General features: G+C 40.4%; 1 protein-coding gene and 1 non-coding gene across 4 annotated transcripts; both read left to right on the plus strand.

Moving 5' to 3' along the window:
* Window positions 1-2,482: 2,482 nt before the first annotated feature.
* LOC132991738 (U11 spliceosomal RNA) lies at window positions 2,483-2,616 on the plus strand. Its single transcript, XR_009676251.1, has one exon. It is a non-coding gene; the product is annotated as a U11 spliceosomal RNA (small nuclear RNA).
* A 397-nt stretch (window positions 2,617-3,013) lies between these two features.
* Window positions 3,014-13,907, plus strand: gmeb1 (glucocorticoid modulatory element binding protein 1). Of its 3 annotated transcripts, none has more exons than XM_061059174.1 (10): window positions 3,014-3,139; window positions 5,200-5,380; window positions 5,525-5,577; window positions 5,698-5,813; window positions 7,558-7,661; window positions 8,622-8,770; window positions 9,035-9,160; window positions 9,254-9,391; window positions 9,860-9,997; window positions 11,922-13,907. In XM_061059174.1, the coding sequence occupies exons 2-10, from the start codon at window positions 5,262-5,264 to the stop codon at window positions 12,773-12,775; spliced, it is 1,797 nt and encodes a 598-aa protein (XP_060915157.1). In that variant the 5' UTR covers window positions 3,014-3,139; window positions 5,200-5,261; the 3' UTR covers window positions 12,776-13,907. The 3 variants fall into 3 exon arrangements, with proteins under 3 accessions (XP_060915157.1, XP_060915159.1, XP_060915158.1); XM_061059176.1 differs by having other exon boundaries at window positions 9,875-9,997; XM_061059175.1 differs by lacking the exon at window positions 3,014-3,139 and adding an exon at window positions 3,290-3,473.
* The last annotated feature ends 1,182 nt before the right edge of the window (window positions 13,908-15,089 follow it).

Below are 15,089 nucleotides of genomic sequence, written 5' to 3' on the forward strand. Positions count from 1 at the left end.
GGGCTTGTTGCAGCACACAGCCTGAAGATGGAGGACCGTTGGAAATCCAATTTTAAGGACAACACGAAAAGACAGCAAGATATTGTTTTTTTTAAATGACTGACTCTATGAGAGGAAATATTATAACTCGGCGTCTATACCATACCTAGATGCCTGTATATCCACCAGTGTTAAGCAGTTGATGAATTTAAACAACATCTCACAGCAGCGTTTTTTTTATTCTTACAGACTATAATCCTGCAAACAGAAACCATCCTGTGTAATGATGATACAAATCCATGGCTTTTATCCAACATCTTGCTTACTGAAGTAGTTCAATATTTTTGAAATGCACCTTTTTTTTTTGGTTTGATGAAAGAATTGGATCAGAATAAAAAAATGAAAATAGAATTTTTAACTATAAAACTGGAGCCAGGATGCAACTGTCCTTAGGTTAAAGACTGGAAGGAGTGGGGATCTTCTTTTGAGATCCACTTTGCTCTTACCTATGATATTAAAGGAGTAGTTCAACATTTGTAAAATTGACACCATTCTCAAGTAAAGTACAGAACTGGAGCCAGGAAGCCATTAGCCTAGCTTACCGTAAAGACTGCGAGAAAGGGGAAAAACGCAAACTTGGTTCCATGTTGATTTCAAAATAGCAACACCTGTTAAATTTGCAATTTCCGATGTATCCTTTTTGTTCAAACAGCAATGTAAAGACCAGGTTGCTTCATGTCACATGCTGGAATCATTTATTGACGACTCACTGAGGGGTGCAGTGACATCCACAGTGAGGTGTGAATTTGTTAAGATTGAAAAATAAACCCTGTGCTCTTCAACAGTATAGTGTGGGATTCTGCACAGAAGAGGGGAGGAATGATGTATTGTTGTCAGAAAAAAAATGTCCTCAGCAAACACCCCTTAGAGTCACAAGTCTGTTTTTACATTTCTGTATGTCTGTCTGTACACATCAAAGAAACTAAATGCACTGCGTTATCAGTACGCTTAGGAGTGTTTTGGGCATTTAAAAAATACAACAGACAGAATCAGATAGCTCCTTTTAGCCTCAATGCTAGCTTGGTTAACATTGAAAGCAGATCTTACATTTTCCAAAGTGTTGAACTATGCCTTTAGTGGTGTTTTTTTCATTATTATTATTTAGAATGAAATCAAACTAATCCACTAATAATGCTCCTGTTCAAGATTACAAATGCAGATGTAAGGCCTGCATGACAGTGCATAGCACAAAACCATTCAGCCCCTGATCCCCATGGCCACATCTCACAGCTTTATTGAATAAATGTTATTTATTTTAGATATTATGTATGAGGTGTTTGCCTTTCATTTGGTGTGTTTTATTGATTGGTTAAAAAAAATAAATAGATGTCAAATGAACATGGTTTGGACTCAATGATTTTTATCTGGGATTTGGCGCCCTCTTCAGACAAATTGAAGGATGATAAGCATGACCTACATTGCCTTGTTAAATGCAATGATGGGGAAATATGGGTTAAGGGGTTGATATGAATCAAGTCAAGCCCACTACACCAGCTTTTATCTGAAACAAGAATTACATTAGTATAGTTACGTGATGATACAGTCAGGTTCAAAATGCAACAAGAAAACCAACAGTTAAACAGTTTATATCAGCTGGAAGTTTAAGATAAGTCACAGCTTTTGACAAATTTAAATGTCTGCTGTAGCTTTAGAGGAATAGAGAAAGGAATTCATGTTGGGATACGAAAAAATAGATTTTTTTTGTTGTCATTTATATGGACTTTTCTTTATTTGACCTCATTATCATATCTGAGAATTTAGATATTCCAACCTAAAAGCAACTTGGAAACACAAACACTCTGCTTAGAATGACACTATTAAATACAGCATCAAAGCAGAGTTAAGTTTTAAATATGATAATACGATATGTTTTCTTCTGCCCATAAAATAATAACCTGGCAGAATGTATTTCAAAAAATATATTCCTGAAAAATGAAAACATTCAAATTGAATTAAAAAAAATCCAGATATTCTTATCTGCAAATGTCCTGAGTCTTTAACATGCATTGAGAAAGGCGTACGTGAAACCGTATTAACAGAAAAACTTGTAAATTAAAAACATCTGTCAATCCACCAGCAACAAAAAAAATACATAAAAAAAAACCTTTTTTGTCTCAGTGTTCGTTGATTTTCCAATCTTACTTGAACGTAACACTATTTGTTAGACGCGATAGCAACCAATAAGAGCTCACTATGATTGATAGTCCCGCCCACTTTTACCCATCATTCTTTGCGACCGTTTAATTCACGCACAAAAATTAGCTAAATGTCGTTAATAGTTGATTAAAAGATACATATTTTAATCGGTAGTTGTTGGTAAAAATGGATATCAAAGGTCGAACTTCAAACGAACTGAAACACTGAGGTAGTTTTAGGTTTTCCAACCTCTGAGTGAGGGACATGTTGGTACTGCTTATGTAGTGGGACGTTCAAAGAGTTCGTTAAAAAGGGCTTCTGCCATGTCTGGCACTGGGAGGGTGGGGAAATCCACTCCTCCAGCGGAATCGCCATCAAGAGATTTCGGAAGCATAATTTTTAACACAGGGGCAGCTAGTGGTCACTCACCCTGGCGCCCCGTACCTTCAATGTGCAAAGAAAACTAATCTACCATAAACTTTAATGCAAAGCAGTACTGTCTGCATTCATCATTGTCTGCACAATTCGTACTTTTAAGGCATGCATTTCTGTGCTTCACATACTCAAACCTAGATTTTAGACTGCGTTAACGTATATGAAGCTATAATGCCAATACAACTGTACAATTAAACTGCAAAATCATCTTTTCACTTCACGTTTTAAGATGTCTATTTATATCTACCATGACCATAACAGTTCGGATACAAAACACTGTCGGAAGAACAAGATGTTCTCGATAAGCACCACATCAACAGAAAGTGTGACTGGGTTTCTCCCCAGTCTTACACACAAACGCATTAAAAGCCAGACGCTTTAAAACAAGTTTCAGATGAATTTTGTCAGGGTTTACAAGAGCGTGATAATAGTGCGAAGCGCTGTTCAGCAGGAAGTCAAGCCATATCAGCGAAGTGCGCATGCGCCACAGCCCTGTACAATCTAGGGCTGCGTTTCTCCTCATAAAACGGTAAGGACTATCTTTCATTTCAATATGTGCTTTTCAACATACTTGTCCGTGAAAAACGCAGCCGCTCTTACGACAATAACGATAGCTTTAGACGGGGGTTTCGGGGGGTGAATAGCGGAGGGGTGGGGGGGGGGCTCGGCCAGCCAGGCTCGCAGAGAATGGAGGGGCAACGCCGTCGCCGCGCCGTTGTTTGCTGTACGTGCCGCCGCACAGGGAGACGTCATTTTGAGGGGGAGCGGAGAGTTAAAATGCAGAGTTACGAAGGGACGTACGGTTCAGAGACAAGCGGCACGTAACCGTCACGGTGAAAATGCAAAAAGCTTTAACCGTCTCGGTCGGTATAGTTCACATTATTGTCCACTTTCCCCACACATCATGTAACGCCCTTGCGTGAGCCGTAATGGCTACCGCCGACTCTTAGTCTGAGTGGCTGTGTGGATCTCAGCAGAGAAAAGCAGTCAGTTATCCACTGCGACCGTAATATCACATCTAACTTGGGCATCTTGCGCTCTTTTTTATCGGCTACAACTACGTGAGAGTTACGGTGCATTACAGTCCTGTTAGTTATCATCCTCTTGGATCGTTTTCTGCATGCGGGGGGGAAATCTCACTAACCTCATCTCTGGCTCTAAATTACAATATTAATCTAAAGTTGGACGGGTTATGGTAGTTTACTATTAATTATGGCTTTTGATAAATGTCATTCTTATACATCGTGACACGTAAAAACAAATTTCCGTTTTTTAAAAATGAACTTTGTAACTATTATTAACTCCATACTTTCAATTAACATATTGTTATATTCAGGCTCATTTCTGTACGGAAGACGATAAGGGCCAGGCAGGATAAATAATTATTGAGAGGAGGAAGATTTTTATTTCATTGTGCACTTCAAGAAAAGAAAAGAAGAAAAGAAAAGTCAAAATGTGTAGAAAAAAGTGGAAATGTAAATATAAAATTGAAATACAATTTGGGGATTGAAGTCAAAATTTCACAGTCATATTTTCACTAAAATCTCAATATTTTACTGATATTTTGACTTCATTCTCAACATTGTATTTTTTTTGTATCTTTTTTTTTAGACATTCAAAATGTATTAATATAAATTGTATTTCAAATTTATTCTGACATTTCAACTTTTCTTCTTGACACTTCGACTTTATTCTCAACATTTCGACTTTTCCCCCGAATATTTCGAACATATTCTTGACATTTTTACTTTTTTCCTGAAAAAAACCTTAATAATTTGCAAACATTAGCAACTTTTGTGACTTTTTATTAACAGACTTAACTGTGTTAGCTTTTAGCTAACCAGTGTGTGTAGCTTTTAGCTAACCAGCCTAATGGTAGAAAAAACACGCTCAACTCCCTTTCAACGTAAAACAACTGGGTGCTGAAGAAAAACAATTAGGACAGCACTCCAAAATTGTACTTTACCTATTTTGGACAAGTATAAATTAATCCCACGTGTATATACAAATAAATTACCTTTTACACGCTGAAGAAGAGTGACTGCTGGAAACGTCCTAGTTGCAATTCAAATACAATATTGGAGTGTTGTCCTTATTGTTTTTCTGAGCTAAAAGGTTATCCAGCTAAAGTTAGCAAGCTCTACTTATGCTAGGCGATGAATGCTGGGTTTTGGTTGGATTGGAAATATTGTTTTTTTTACTCAAGTAACAAAAAAATAGTGTAAATAATGACCTAAATAAATTGAAAGAGTATGTCATTTTCAAGAAAGTAAATTAGTAGAGGAATATTTTGTTACATTTTTAATTTATCAAAGGCCTGAGGCCAAGATAAAATATATACAATCATATGTGATTGAAAGAAAATTGTATATTTTATTATTTGGACGGGTGTTTAGAGAGGGTCTAGGTTTCTGAAGCAGTGTGGGAAGAAAATTAAAAACAGTACAACATTCATGATCTTTAATACAGAACTGTCTCCTTTTTGTGACCTATCTTAATATACTCAACATTACATGAGATTAAAATAATTATGTCTGCTTATGTAGAGCTTTTACAGGATATTCTTTGAATGTATTTTTTCCTTTTCAGATGAACAAACTGGACAGCTGTTATATGAAAGCAGCCCCCCTCTGCATTCTGCTCTGAGTGTGATGGCGACCAATGAAGAGGTCACGATTTCGATGGCCGAGGTGGTGATGATGAAGGCTGATAGTGAAGAAGACCCGAATAAGACTCAGGTCATCCTCCAGCTCCAGCCAATCACCACTGGGTATGTATTTAATCCAGGTGTTCCTTTAAAGAGACTTTGCAAGGATCGAGACTAAAACTACAGGCCTGTCTAAATGCAGGGAGGAAGAGAGGCAAAAAAGAAATGTACGATCATAAAGAAGAGTAAACTTTGTTCTCTTTTCAGAGATGAATCTGCTGAAACAGACGCCGCTGTCATGGCCGTTGAAGCACATCCCGGTACGAGATTGTCAGATGATGTTTTGACAACTTGGAAAGAATTAGTGATGCATATTGTATATTTAGCAGATTACAACATTTTCCTTGTGTGTTTCTCTTTCTTCTTCTTCTTCTTCTTAGAACCAACTGAGGGAGAAGACGTGGAGATTGGCTGTCCGATAACGTGCGGTGACTGCAAAGCTGTGTTGCTAGTGAAGAAGTTTGTGTGCCCGGGAATCAATGTGAAATGTGTGAAGGTTGGTATTCAGGATTGTTTTGAAGTGTACAGTGTGGCTAAATGACAACTGCTGCAGGGTTTTAGTGTTTGTCCAAAAAAAGCAATTGTATTTTGAGTGAAAAATATGAGTTGCAAGACACATAAACACTGATACTAAAAATACCCTAACCCGTATATGGAAGAAAACTGTTACATTCGCTTGTCACAAAAGATTGCTGAATGGCAACTAGGTCATTCAATAGTCCGTCCCTCTGCAGGAAATAAACATGCACTATTCTGATGTCCCACATACAACCACTTATTTATTTCTTCTTACTTTTAACTTGTAAGTTTCAGACCACTACATGCTGATTAAATTGACAGACAATGGCCAATCTGAGATAGATTTATCACAAACAATACAAATTAATGAATGTTGGCTAATTTGCCAAACAGCCGGATGCTTCCTATGATTAAACCACAGCTGGTCGAGCTGGACATGTAGTGAACAAAATAATGAAATACTACCACATCTCATAAATGAAGTAGGAAACAATTCAAGAAATAATTAAGGTGGCTGTAAAACTCTACATTGAGGGTTTTTTTTTTAAAAGGCAGTTTTTTCAAGGTGGTTTTCTTGTGTCACCCAAACATCATCAAACAGGTTTCCTAGGTCACATTATTATTATTATTCATGTATTGCGGTTGCCATCATTATTACATAATGTATTGCAGTAGTTTACAGTGGAGTTTGCAGCGGGGGTTGCAATTTAAGTTTATTTTTATCTGAGGGTATCAAATATGTTTTACCCTCTAATTTAATTTAGTTTCTGCAACAAACAACTTTAATCTGCTCAATTTATCCAAGCACACGCACAGACAAAACACAAGGAAGAGTTCCGTTATTTCTAGGAGTTCAGCATCAGCAGCAAGCAGCTGTACATTCACATTATTAAAATGAAGCCATGAGAAGCTTCAGTTTTGATATGAACAAGGCACCTCAACCGGTGCATCTACAAAAGGAATCTACGGACAGCGGACCTTCTCTCTCTCTCTGAAGCTGATGTGATTCTGCTCTCTTGGTTTTGCTGTGTCTTATCTCTCTGCAGGAGTCTAGACCAGTGGTACTCAGCCTTGTTAGACTTAAGAGCCAAATAGACCAAAATGTATTTCTGCAAGAGCCACAATCAAAAAACCTTTTTCTTTCCAAAAATATGTGTGGGAAACATGACTTGCTAAGAATAATTTCTGCTGACAGTGTTTCCCTTTTTTAAATAATTACTTTGGATTTTTCTCTCTAAGTAGGACATAAAAGGGCAACAATAGTCCCAAATGGGCCACATGTAGCTCGAGAGCCTCGGGTTGAGTATCACTGGTCTAGAGGGAAGTTGTTTTTAAACGGGAGTTTTGTTATGTTGCACAGAGCCGTGAGGTCCTCGCACGCACCTGCACGCTTTTGCACGCTCTCTCTCGCTCTCTCGTGCACGCAGCAATTTTAGGACTAAAGGAAAAATTTAATAAAAACAGGTCGGAAATATACTTGGGCGGCCCGTCCAGGTATCATCTATGTGTGGGATGTATGTACAGTTCTACTTCACATCATAACTCTTAACTGTATAATTTAGTATCATGGTTTTGTAACAGCTATCAGATATGATGGTACCAACATTTATGCTGCTATGACACAGATGTATGAAGGCCAGCATTTTATCTTAATTGTGCTCATGTGTTTTGTCAGTGTGCAGTGTGGTTATTTACCTGATATCCTCCTCCTCATCCTTTAGTATGAGGACCAGCTGATTAGCCCGAAGCAGTTTGTCCACATTTCTGGAAAAGCCACTCTGAAGGACTGGAAGAGAGCCATCAGGATGGGCGGAGTCATGCTAAGGTGATGAGATGTTTTTGTCAGTGAGCCGAAAGCTATATTTCAGTATTCTGTTTGACTGCACTACAGGACAGTTTAATTACAGTCTGCATGAAAGCTTTTACATTTTATTCAAATGGTCTCTGACACAGTGGGTAATTCATGCATCCTGAATAAACATCCAAACTGACGGCAAGTTGAAATATTGTGTGTTGCTTAATTAGAGTGAGGCAACTAGACACGCTGTAAAGGAGACGATGATGATGCCTCTTAGCTTTTCATTGAAGGTCCTATCTCTTTGAATGATAACATTTCTGAAGTGTTTTCATTTATCTTATTTGCACAAACAAAAAATTGCCAGAACTCCAGTTAAATTATAAAAGCAATCTCAGTGTTTTTAAAGGGAGCAGTGATCCGATCTAACTGAGTTTACATATTATGCAAAATCCACTTGATCAAGTTTTAAGAACACTAATATGTGTCCCTAGCCTGTCGATCAACCCCCCAATTATGAGAAAAGTCCATCCTCTCCATTGCCTGCTCCACTTTCTAGAAAATGTGTGCTCAAACAGGCCGTTTGGAGATTCTCCCTTCATGACATCACAAAGGGCAGTAACCCCTCCCGCAGATGGTGACACTCCCACAGCTAGGTGTTTGTTCTGCCCCTTGAGTCTGCCTTCTCACCTTAAGCAATAGGGTATGGAGCAAGAAAGCCAGAGCCATCCAAGCCCTTCCAGAGAGGGGGCGTGGTCAGACACAGCTCATTTACATTTAAAGGTGCAGACACAGAAACAGCCTGTTCTGAACAGGGCTGAAATAGAGGGGTTTATAGGCATGATCAAATACAGGATCAGAGTGGATTTAGAACAAGATACTTCACAGACATGTTCTGCGGAGCTCTGGGACTTATTTAAACTTGTTGAAAAGGAGGAGAATATGTGACCTTTAACTAACAGTTTGATAAACTTTTGTTTTGTCTTCCAGAAAAATGATGGATTCGGGTCAGCTGGACTTCTACCAGCACAGCACACTGTGCACCAACACGTGTCGCAGCACAAAGTTTGACCTTCTGATCAACAACACACGCTTCCCTCCTGATGGCTCGGGACTGACCACACCGACGTCCTCTCAAAGTAAGTACACTATTAAAAGGTGTGATAAAAAATATATATATATGTCTGCTTATATTTTGTCTATGTCTACAGACTTAATGAAAATGTCCAAACTTCAAGACTATAATAACATTCAAAAAGTAATATAAATAAAATAAATATTTAAAGCTATATGCACACAAAATAGGAAAAATAACCTGACCTCCAAAATACATTTGGACTGCTGGCTCCTCAAATCCCACACACTGGAAAAGCATAATGCATGTTCTCTCATGTAAATCACAGCTCAAGTGGTTCTTGGTAATGGCGGGGCCATGGGGGAGGACAGAGCCGAGGTTCTGAGCGGAAAGGTGGACTGGAGCTTGAGCTCACTGGAGTCTGCAGACAAGAAGGAATCTAACGAGATCTCAGGTTCAAAGAGAGCACACAGATCATTCAATTCACACTAATGATGACCCAGAGCACACCAGTGACTGAGACCTGTCTGTGTTGTCCCATCCACAGAGGACACGCTGAACTTCTGGAAGGGCATTGCTGACGTGGGTTTGCTCGGTGAAGTGGTCACTAACATCAGCACGGAGCTGCAGGAGCTGTTGAACGGCGTGCAGCAGCGCAAAGAGCCAGCTGCTTTACAGGAAACCGGTGCGGTAACAACCCTAATGTGACTCGGCACACGCTTAAAGATCGGGGATGGGATTTTTTCCAGATTCATCCTGAATTCTGACCTGAAAAGTTAAACCCATGAGACTTAAATTAGCCATGAAAGTGTTTCCACACATTGACTATAGTGGGCTATATTTTCAATTGCCTGTGCAGGTTTTTTTTCTTCTTGTCCTCATACAATCAACATCTTTGATTAATAGTCTAGTGGATGATCTGAACTCGCTCTCTACCGCTCGAGTTCGAGTTGTGAGTAGCGTCTGAATGCTAATGGAGAAACAAAAGGAAAGAAGGAACAAATTCAGCTTTAAAAACGGCGACTGTTGGTTCCATAACAGTAGCCGAATACTGTATGAATACTAAATGATTGTTTGTTTACAACTAGCTGAATTTTTTCCTCCTTTCCAACTGACCTTGTGACCCTTTGATTGATTGCCGCACTGATCACAGATTCCTGTCTGGTAGAGGTGGCAGTGCTCAGTAACCTGGCCCAGGTGTTCGGCCTACTCGACTCGGTGAAGAAGATGCTGGAGAGGAGGAGGCAGCAGACGGATCCCTGTCAGGAGCAGATCCTCAGCACACTCAGCAGTGAGTACAGAAGACTAACGAGCTTCTACACTTCAGGAACGTCCACTGACACACACAGCGGATGAGCGGAATCGGCCTTTTTAGATGTCTTATTTTTTTGAAGTTATTTTTTTGGGGTCTTTTTGCCTTTTATTTGATAGGATAGCTGAAGAGAGGAAATGTTGGGAAGAGAGAGTTGGGGGTGGCATGCAGCAAACATGCCGCTGCAACAAGGACTATAGCCTCTATATATGGGGTGCACGACATAACCACTATCGTCACTCCTTGTTGGATATCTTTGATTGAATTTTCATTTTTTTAATATAGACTTACTAATCTTCATTATCGTTCACTATTTAGCCAATTCCAAGTGTTGCTCACGGAGATGTGAATGCCTGGAGTGTTTTGATGAAATGCAATAAAATAGAAAATCAGGCACTGTGTCCACCTAGCGTTTTTCCCGGGCAGAAAAGCGCTGGCTGTGCATGAAGCGTCGGAAAAAAGATGCTGGGCTCTGCGGTTTTTCTCACTCTCTCCTCTTTAAAAACAATTTAACAAAGATGCTGGCGCTCAGAAAATAAACGCTAGGTGGACGTGGTCAATTTTTTAAAAACGTTCTTTTTACATGGCATGCATTTCAGCAACACAGCTTGAAAATCTGACTCTAGGCCTTCATAAATGGTTTGAGTTATACTCTGGTTTCATTGATTATCAGTCACTGATCAAGGGTTATTTACAGATACAGATTAAGAATGCGATGAAACAAAGTGAAAGGCTTACAATGCAGACAGATTTAGAGCCTTTACTGGTTTTAAAGGAACTTTTGTCGCTAAAAATTGACAGTATTTCTACATATTTTGGAATCTAAAATACTACACTCCCAGTAAGTTGCGGAACAGGCGGTAATGGCTGCAACTAAAGCTGAAGCTGATGTTACCTATCAAGAGTGTAACTTCTAAAATGCTTTATTTGTTTGCCGTTAACAGGCTTAGATTTTTATTCAAAGTGTCTAGGATAATTATCATGGACCGTGTGAGGCCGGTAACGGCCCCTGTCGCTCTGGGGTCTGGTCGTCTTGGAGTCAGGTTGTTTGGGAATGCAGCCCAAAGTGGGTGGTAAACTCTAAATCTAAGGCTAAATACCGGTATATTTAGAAGGGGGCCATTATTGTCCAGGAAGTACAAAAATAAACCTTTTAGTAAATGAGAAAGATGTCCTTTTTTAAAAACTTAAAACAGTACTTTTATCTCTGAACACAGGAGTTGCTCATCTACCTCGTTTAGTAAGTTTCTTTGTGTTAGACAAATATTGTTGTTGATCTTAGCTAGTCTTTCTACAAACACCAAAGTCATACAACAATTTCAACAATCTAACCAGACGGGCAGCAATAGTCCAGCAGCTTCTTTGTAAAGTGTATGTTAACAGAGTCTGCTAGCTTTGAAGAGAGTTATTTCTCAGTGTCAGGTTCAATAAAAACAAGTTACTTGTGTACAAAAGTTCATGCTGTAGGTTTCCTTTCTGTTACATTGTCAAACAGCCTGACCGAGGGAAAAAACAAGCCCTTATAGTTAGTGTGTTTGTACAGCACATTTCCATGCAGGAATAATACAGCCCAGGTTAAAAAGAAAAAAAATCCCTTCTAATATCTGAACTCCTAAATGTGATTATGCCTGTTTAAGTGTTTGAGAAGTAAATGAGATCAGATGCTCAGGGAAGACGGCATGTTTTATTTAGTCATTGTTGGTCACGTTTCTGGATTTGTCTTGACATCTGCTGGCCTGAGCACAATTATGACTGATGTTGAAAAACTGATATCAAAGATGCACCTTAGGACATGCACATTTATTTTTTAAAGGTACAAGCTACAAAATAAAAGTGATAATATTAATCAGTTGTTGATCTACTTAGCCCTCCCTCTCAGTACTGTGTTGTGTGCTTTGTGCAGACCTGGAGGTGCAGCTGGAAGAGCAGAGGAAGCAGCAGCAGGTGCAAGCTCTCCTGTCCTGTCCTCAGCCGGCCAAAAACAAAACTCCCACCAAGCGTCAGACCAAGCGACCTCGTCTCCAGAGGCCCGCCTCCACAACCACCCTCCTGACCTCTCCCATCAGCCAGCAGGCCACCCTGCAGCCACAGCAGTTCACCGTTCTCTCCCCCATCTCTCTGTCCTCTGTGGGTCAGCCTTTCACCATGGCCGGCCTGCCCATCGCCTCCCTGGCTCAGTCCTCTAACACAGTCACCCTGCTCCCCGCAGGCTCGCAGCTCTTCACCCGCTACATGGTGGCCGGGGACGGAAAGACGGACACTATCACCTTGCATCCATCCTCTGGCCTCACACTGGTGGGCACCACCCCAATGCAGGACTCCAGCCAGCTGGGCACTATGGTGAGCCCCTTAGAGTTAGTGCACTTGAGCCAGCAGGCTGGGGGGGCAGAGATGGTGCCCATAGAAGGCCATGTGGTGGACAGCACCATGCTGGTACAGCAGGAGGTGATGCAGGGCGAGGTGGAGGCTGGCCAGGAGCACACGGTCATTGAGATTAACCCAGCCCCGATGGAGCAGGCAGTGGGAGTGATGGAGCTGCAGCTAAGCGGGGAGTCGGGAGGGGATGGAACCACCATGATGGTCCCGAGCGGGATGGAGGTGACGATGGCAGCAGGGGTGGAGGAGACACAGTGCCAAATGCAGGAGGCGCAGACTGAAGGGGTTCAGGGGCTGCAGCTGGATGCCAGTGGACAGTTGTCAGGTGTACAGATCGTGGTCATAGAAGAAAATACTCAGGAAGAAAACAAGGTCAAATGAGCTGTGCCTCCTGTTTTACCCTGCAGAGCAGGAGTGGACTCATCCAGCTCTTGCAGACTCATGAAACTGTAAATATATAAAATCTCCAAATCCACAACTCGCCTTGGCCTCCACCAAGCACTAGGGTAGCCATTTTTTTCTATTTTGGTGTGCGTGTGCACAAGCATCTCTCAACTCCTCGATGATTTCAATTGAAACAAAGCATCAAAACAAAGTATATACTGTATGCTTGTGTTAGATTAGTATTTAAATGATAATTCTTGTTATTACAACTCAGGTCAAAGGTTTCTTAGCATCTTTCCAATTGTTACATGGTGGTCACCAAGTTTACTGCTGAGATATGAGAATGTTTTTCTAAGTAGAAGTCAGACTGGGGAAACAAACAAGTTGTCAGACATTTCAGACGAACATATTTTGAATGAAAAAACATTGTTCATGAACATCCTCCGCTGTTTGAACTTCCTGCTCGCAGCCAGCTGTACAGAGATGAACATTTTAGTTGGCCTCACTTGAAGCAATGTTTTGGCAAACAAAAGCTTAACATGATTATCAGACTATTTTATGGTAACAGCCTTAAAGGAATGGATTTTGATTTAGCGATAAATATCTCACCGATAAATTAGCAAATGTGCCAAATCAAGAAACGTCCACACAACTAGTTGTTGTTTCTCATCAGTGACAGGTTTGGATCTTTATTGTAAGTGTTGGACAATATCACAGGAAGGATCCCCGCTGACATAGAACAGTTTGTTAAATTTCTAACCAGTACCAGATGTTGTCGCTCCAACAAAGTCCATCGGCAAAAACAAGTATTTTACAAAACGGGACAATGAAATTTGTGTTTTGATGTCCCCTGCCTCAGTTGTTGCTGTTATTTGGTGATTTTAAGAACATGAATTAACAAACCAAATGAACAGGTAGACCAGCAGCAGCAGATTTTTTTTACAGTGGAGTCCGGTGTTTTTGTTTAAGAAGGGATCTATTTCTGTATGTGTCCTTTCTTTAATGTTGCTTCAGACACGATGAATAATAATATTAACTGGTCAGTGGTAAAAATACTTGTATGCCACATGGTGCTGCTGTGGGCAGTGTTGTGTGTGTATATATATATATATATATATATATATATATATATATAAAATAATCTGCAGCACTAAAAACAACAATAGGAACCCCTGGAACAGCTCCATGCTCGTCCGATCATCTGGTCTTTGCTCAGTCTGACTTCAGTAAAGAGCTGCCTCCCTGATCTCAGAACCCCCCCCCCCCCCCTCTGTCAGTGTAAAGTCATCCAAATCTGCAGAAACATGGCCAAATGTACACAATCACCTGAGTTGTAATAACCTGGAGTTATGCTAAAGCCTCTATGAACAACCGTAGGACTAGAGAACAAACTGTAAAGTCAACATGCAGGGCTGTGAGGGTTCAGCAGCCGGCCGTACGTCTCAGCTCTCTGCTGCTGATCAGACTCTTTACCAGGAACAGTGTTTGTGTCACTTGAGGCTAGGATTATTGCACTGTCTGTCTGTTGTGTCGTAGCATCGCATTTACGCTGTATTGGTTTTGCACTGTGTTGTCCTATTTGGACTACAGGAAGATGTTTGCAAAGATGCCTGTTCACTCAACTTTTCTTTTCCAATTCAGTCACACCGTTGGGTGTGCAGAGTGTTTTCATTTCTGTGTAAAGTTAAAAAGGAAAAAGACTGATCTCTTCTCACTGGAAACGCATCGCTTATGCACTTATTTTCTCAGTGGTTTGTTACTGCCTGATTCCCTCAACATTTCTTTTCTATTTTGTGGCGGTATGTTGCTTTATTTCAGTATGATAGGTCGCGTGAGCTACTGGGCTGATTGTTTAAGTCAAAACATGAAACAAAATCTATAAATGCTAAACTTGGACTGCTTGTATTTTACACGTGTAAAAAGGTGTCATATTTATTAGTTCCCAAACCCTCTCTTTCAGGTGCAAACATGGATTAATTTATGCTACTTCACACCAACAAAGACCCGTTCAAGGCTTGTGCATTTTTAAGTCATTTAATTTAACAGATGAAAGTATTTGCATACTGACTTTGTAATGTGTTTTAATATCAGATTAAAACTGAAAAAAAGTGTTTTTGTCATGACATTGTTTCACCACCAGAGTGCGCTGCATGCTCGCTCCACTACGGAGATGAGGGGTCTGCAGCTGCATGAGGAGATGGAGGAAATAGTCTGCTTGCTGTTGTAATCTCTGACTTCTCTATGTGTCAGGCTTATTGCAGTGTGTGGTGTAATCTGCACCGTCATGGGCTGTCCTTGATGGGCAGGCCTC

This window comes from Labrus mixtus, chromosome 16 (assembly GCF_963584025.1).
Source record: "Labrus mixtus chromosome 16, fLabMix1.1, whole genome shotgun sequence".
Taxonomy (NCBI): domain Eukaryota; kingdom Metazoa; phylum Chordata; class Actinopteri; order Labriformes; family Labridae; genus Labrus; species Labrus mixtus.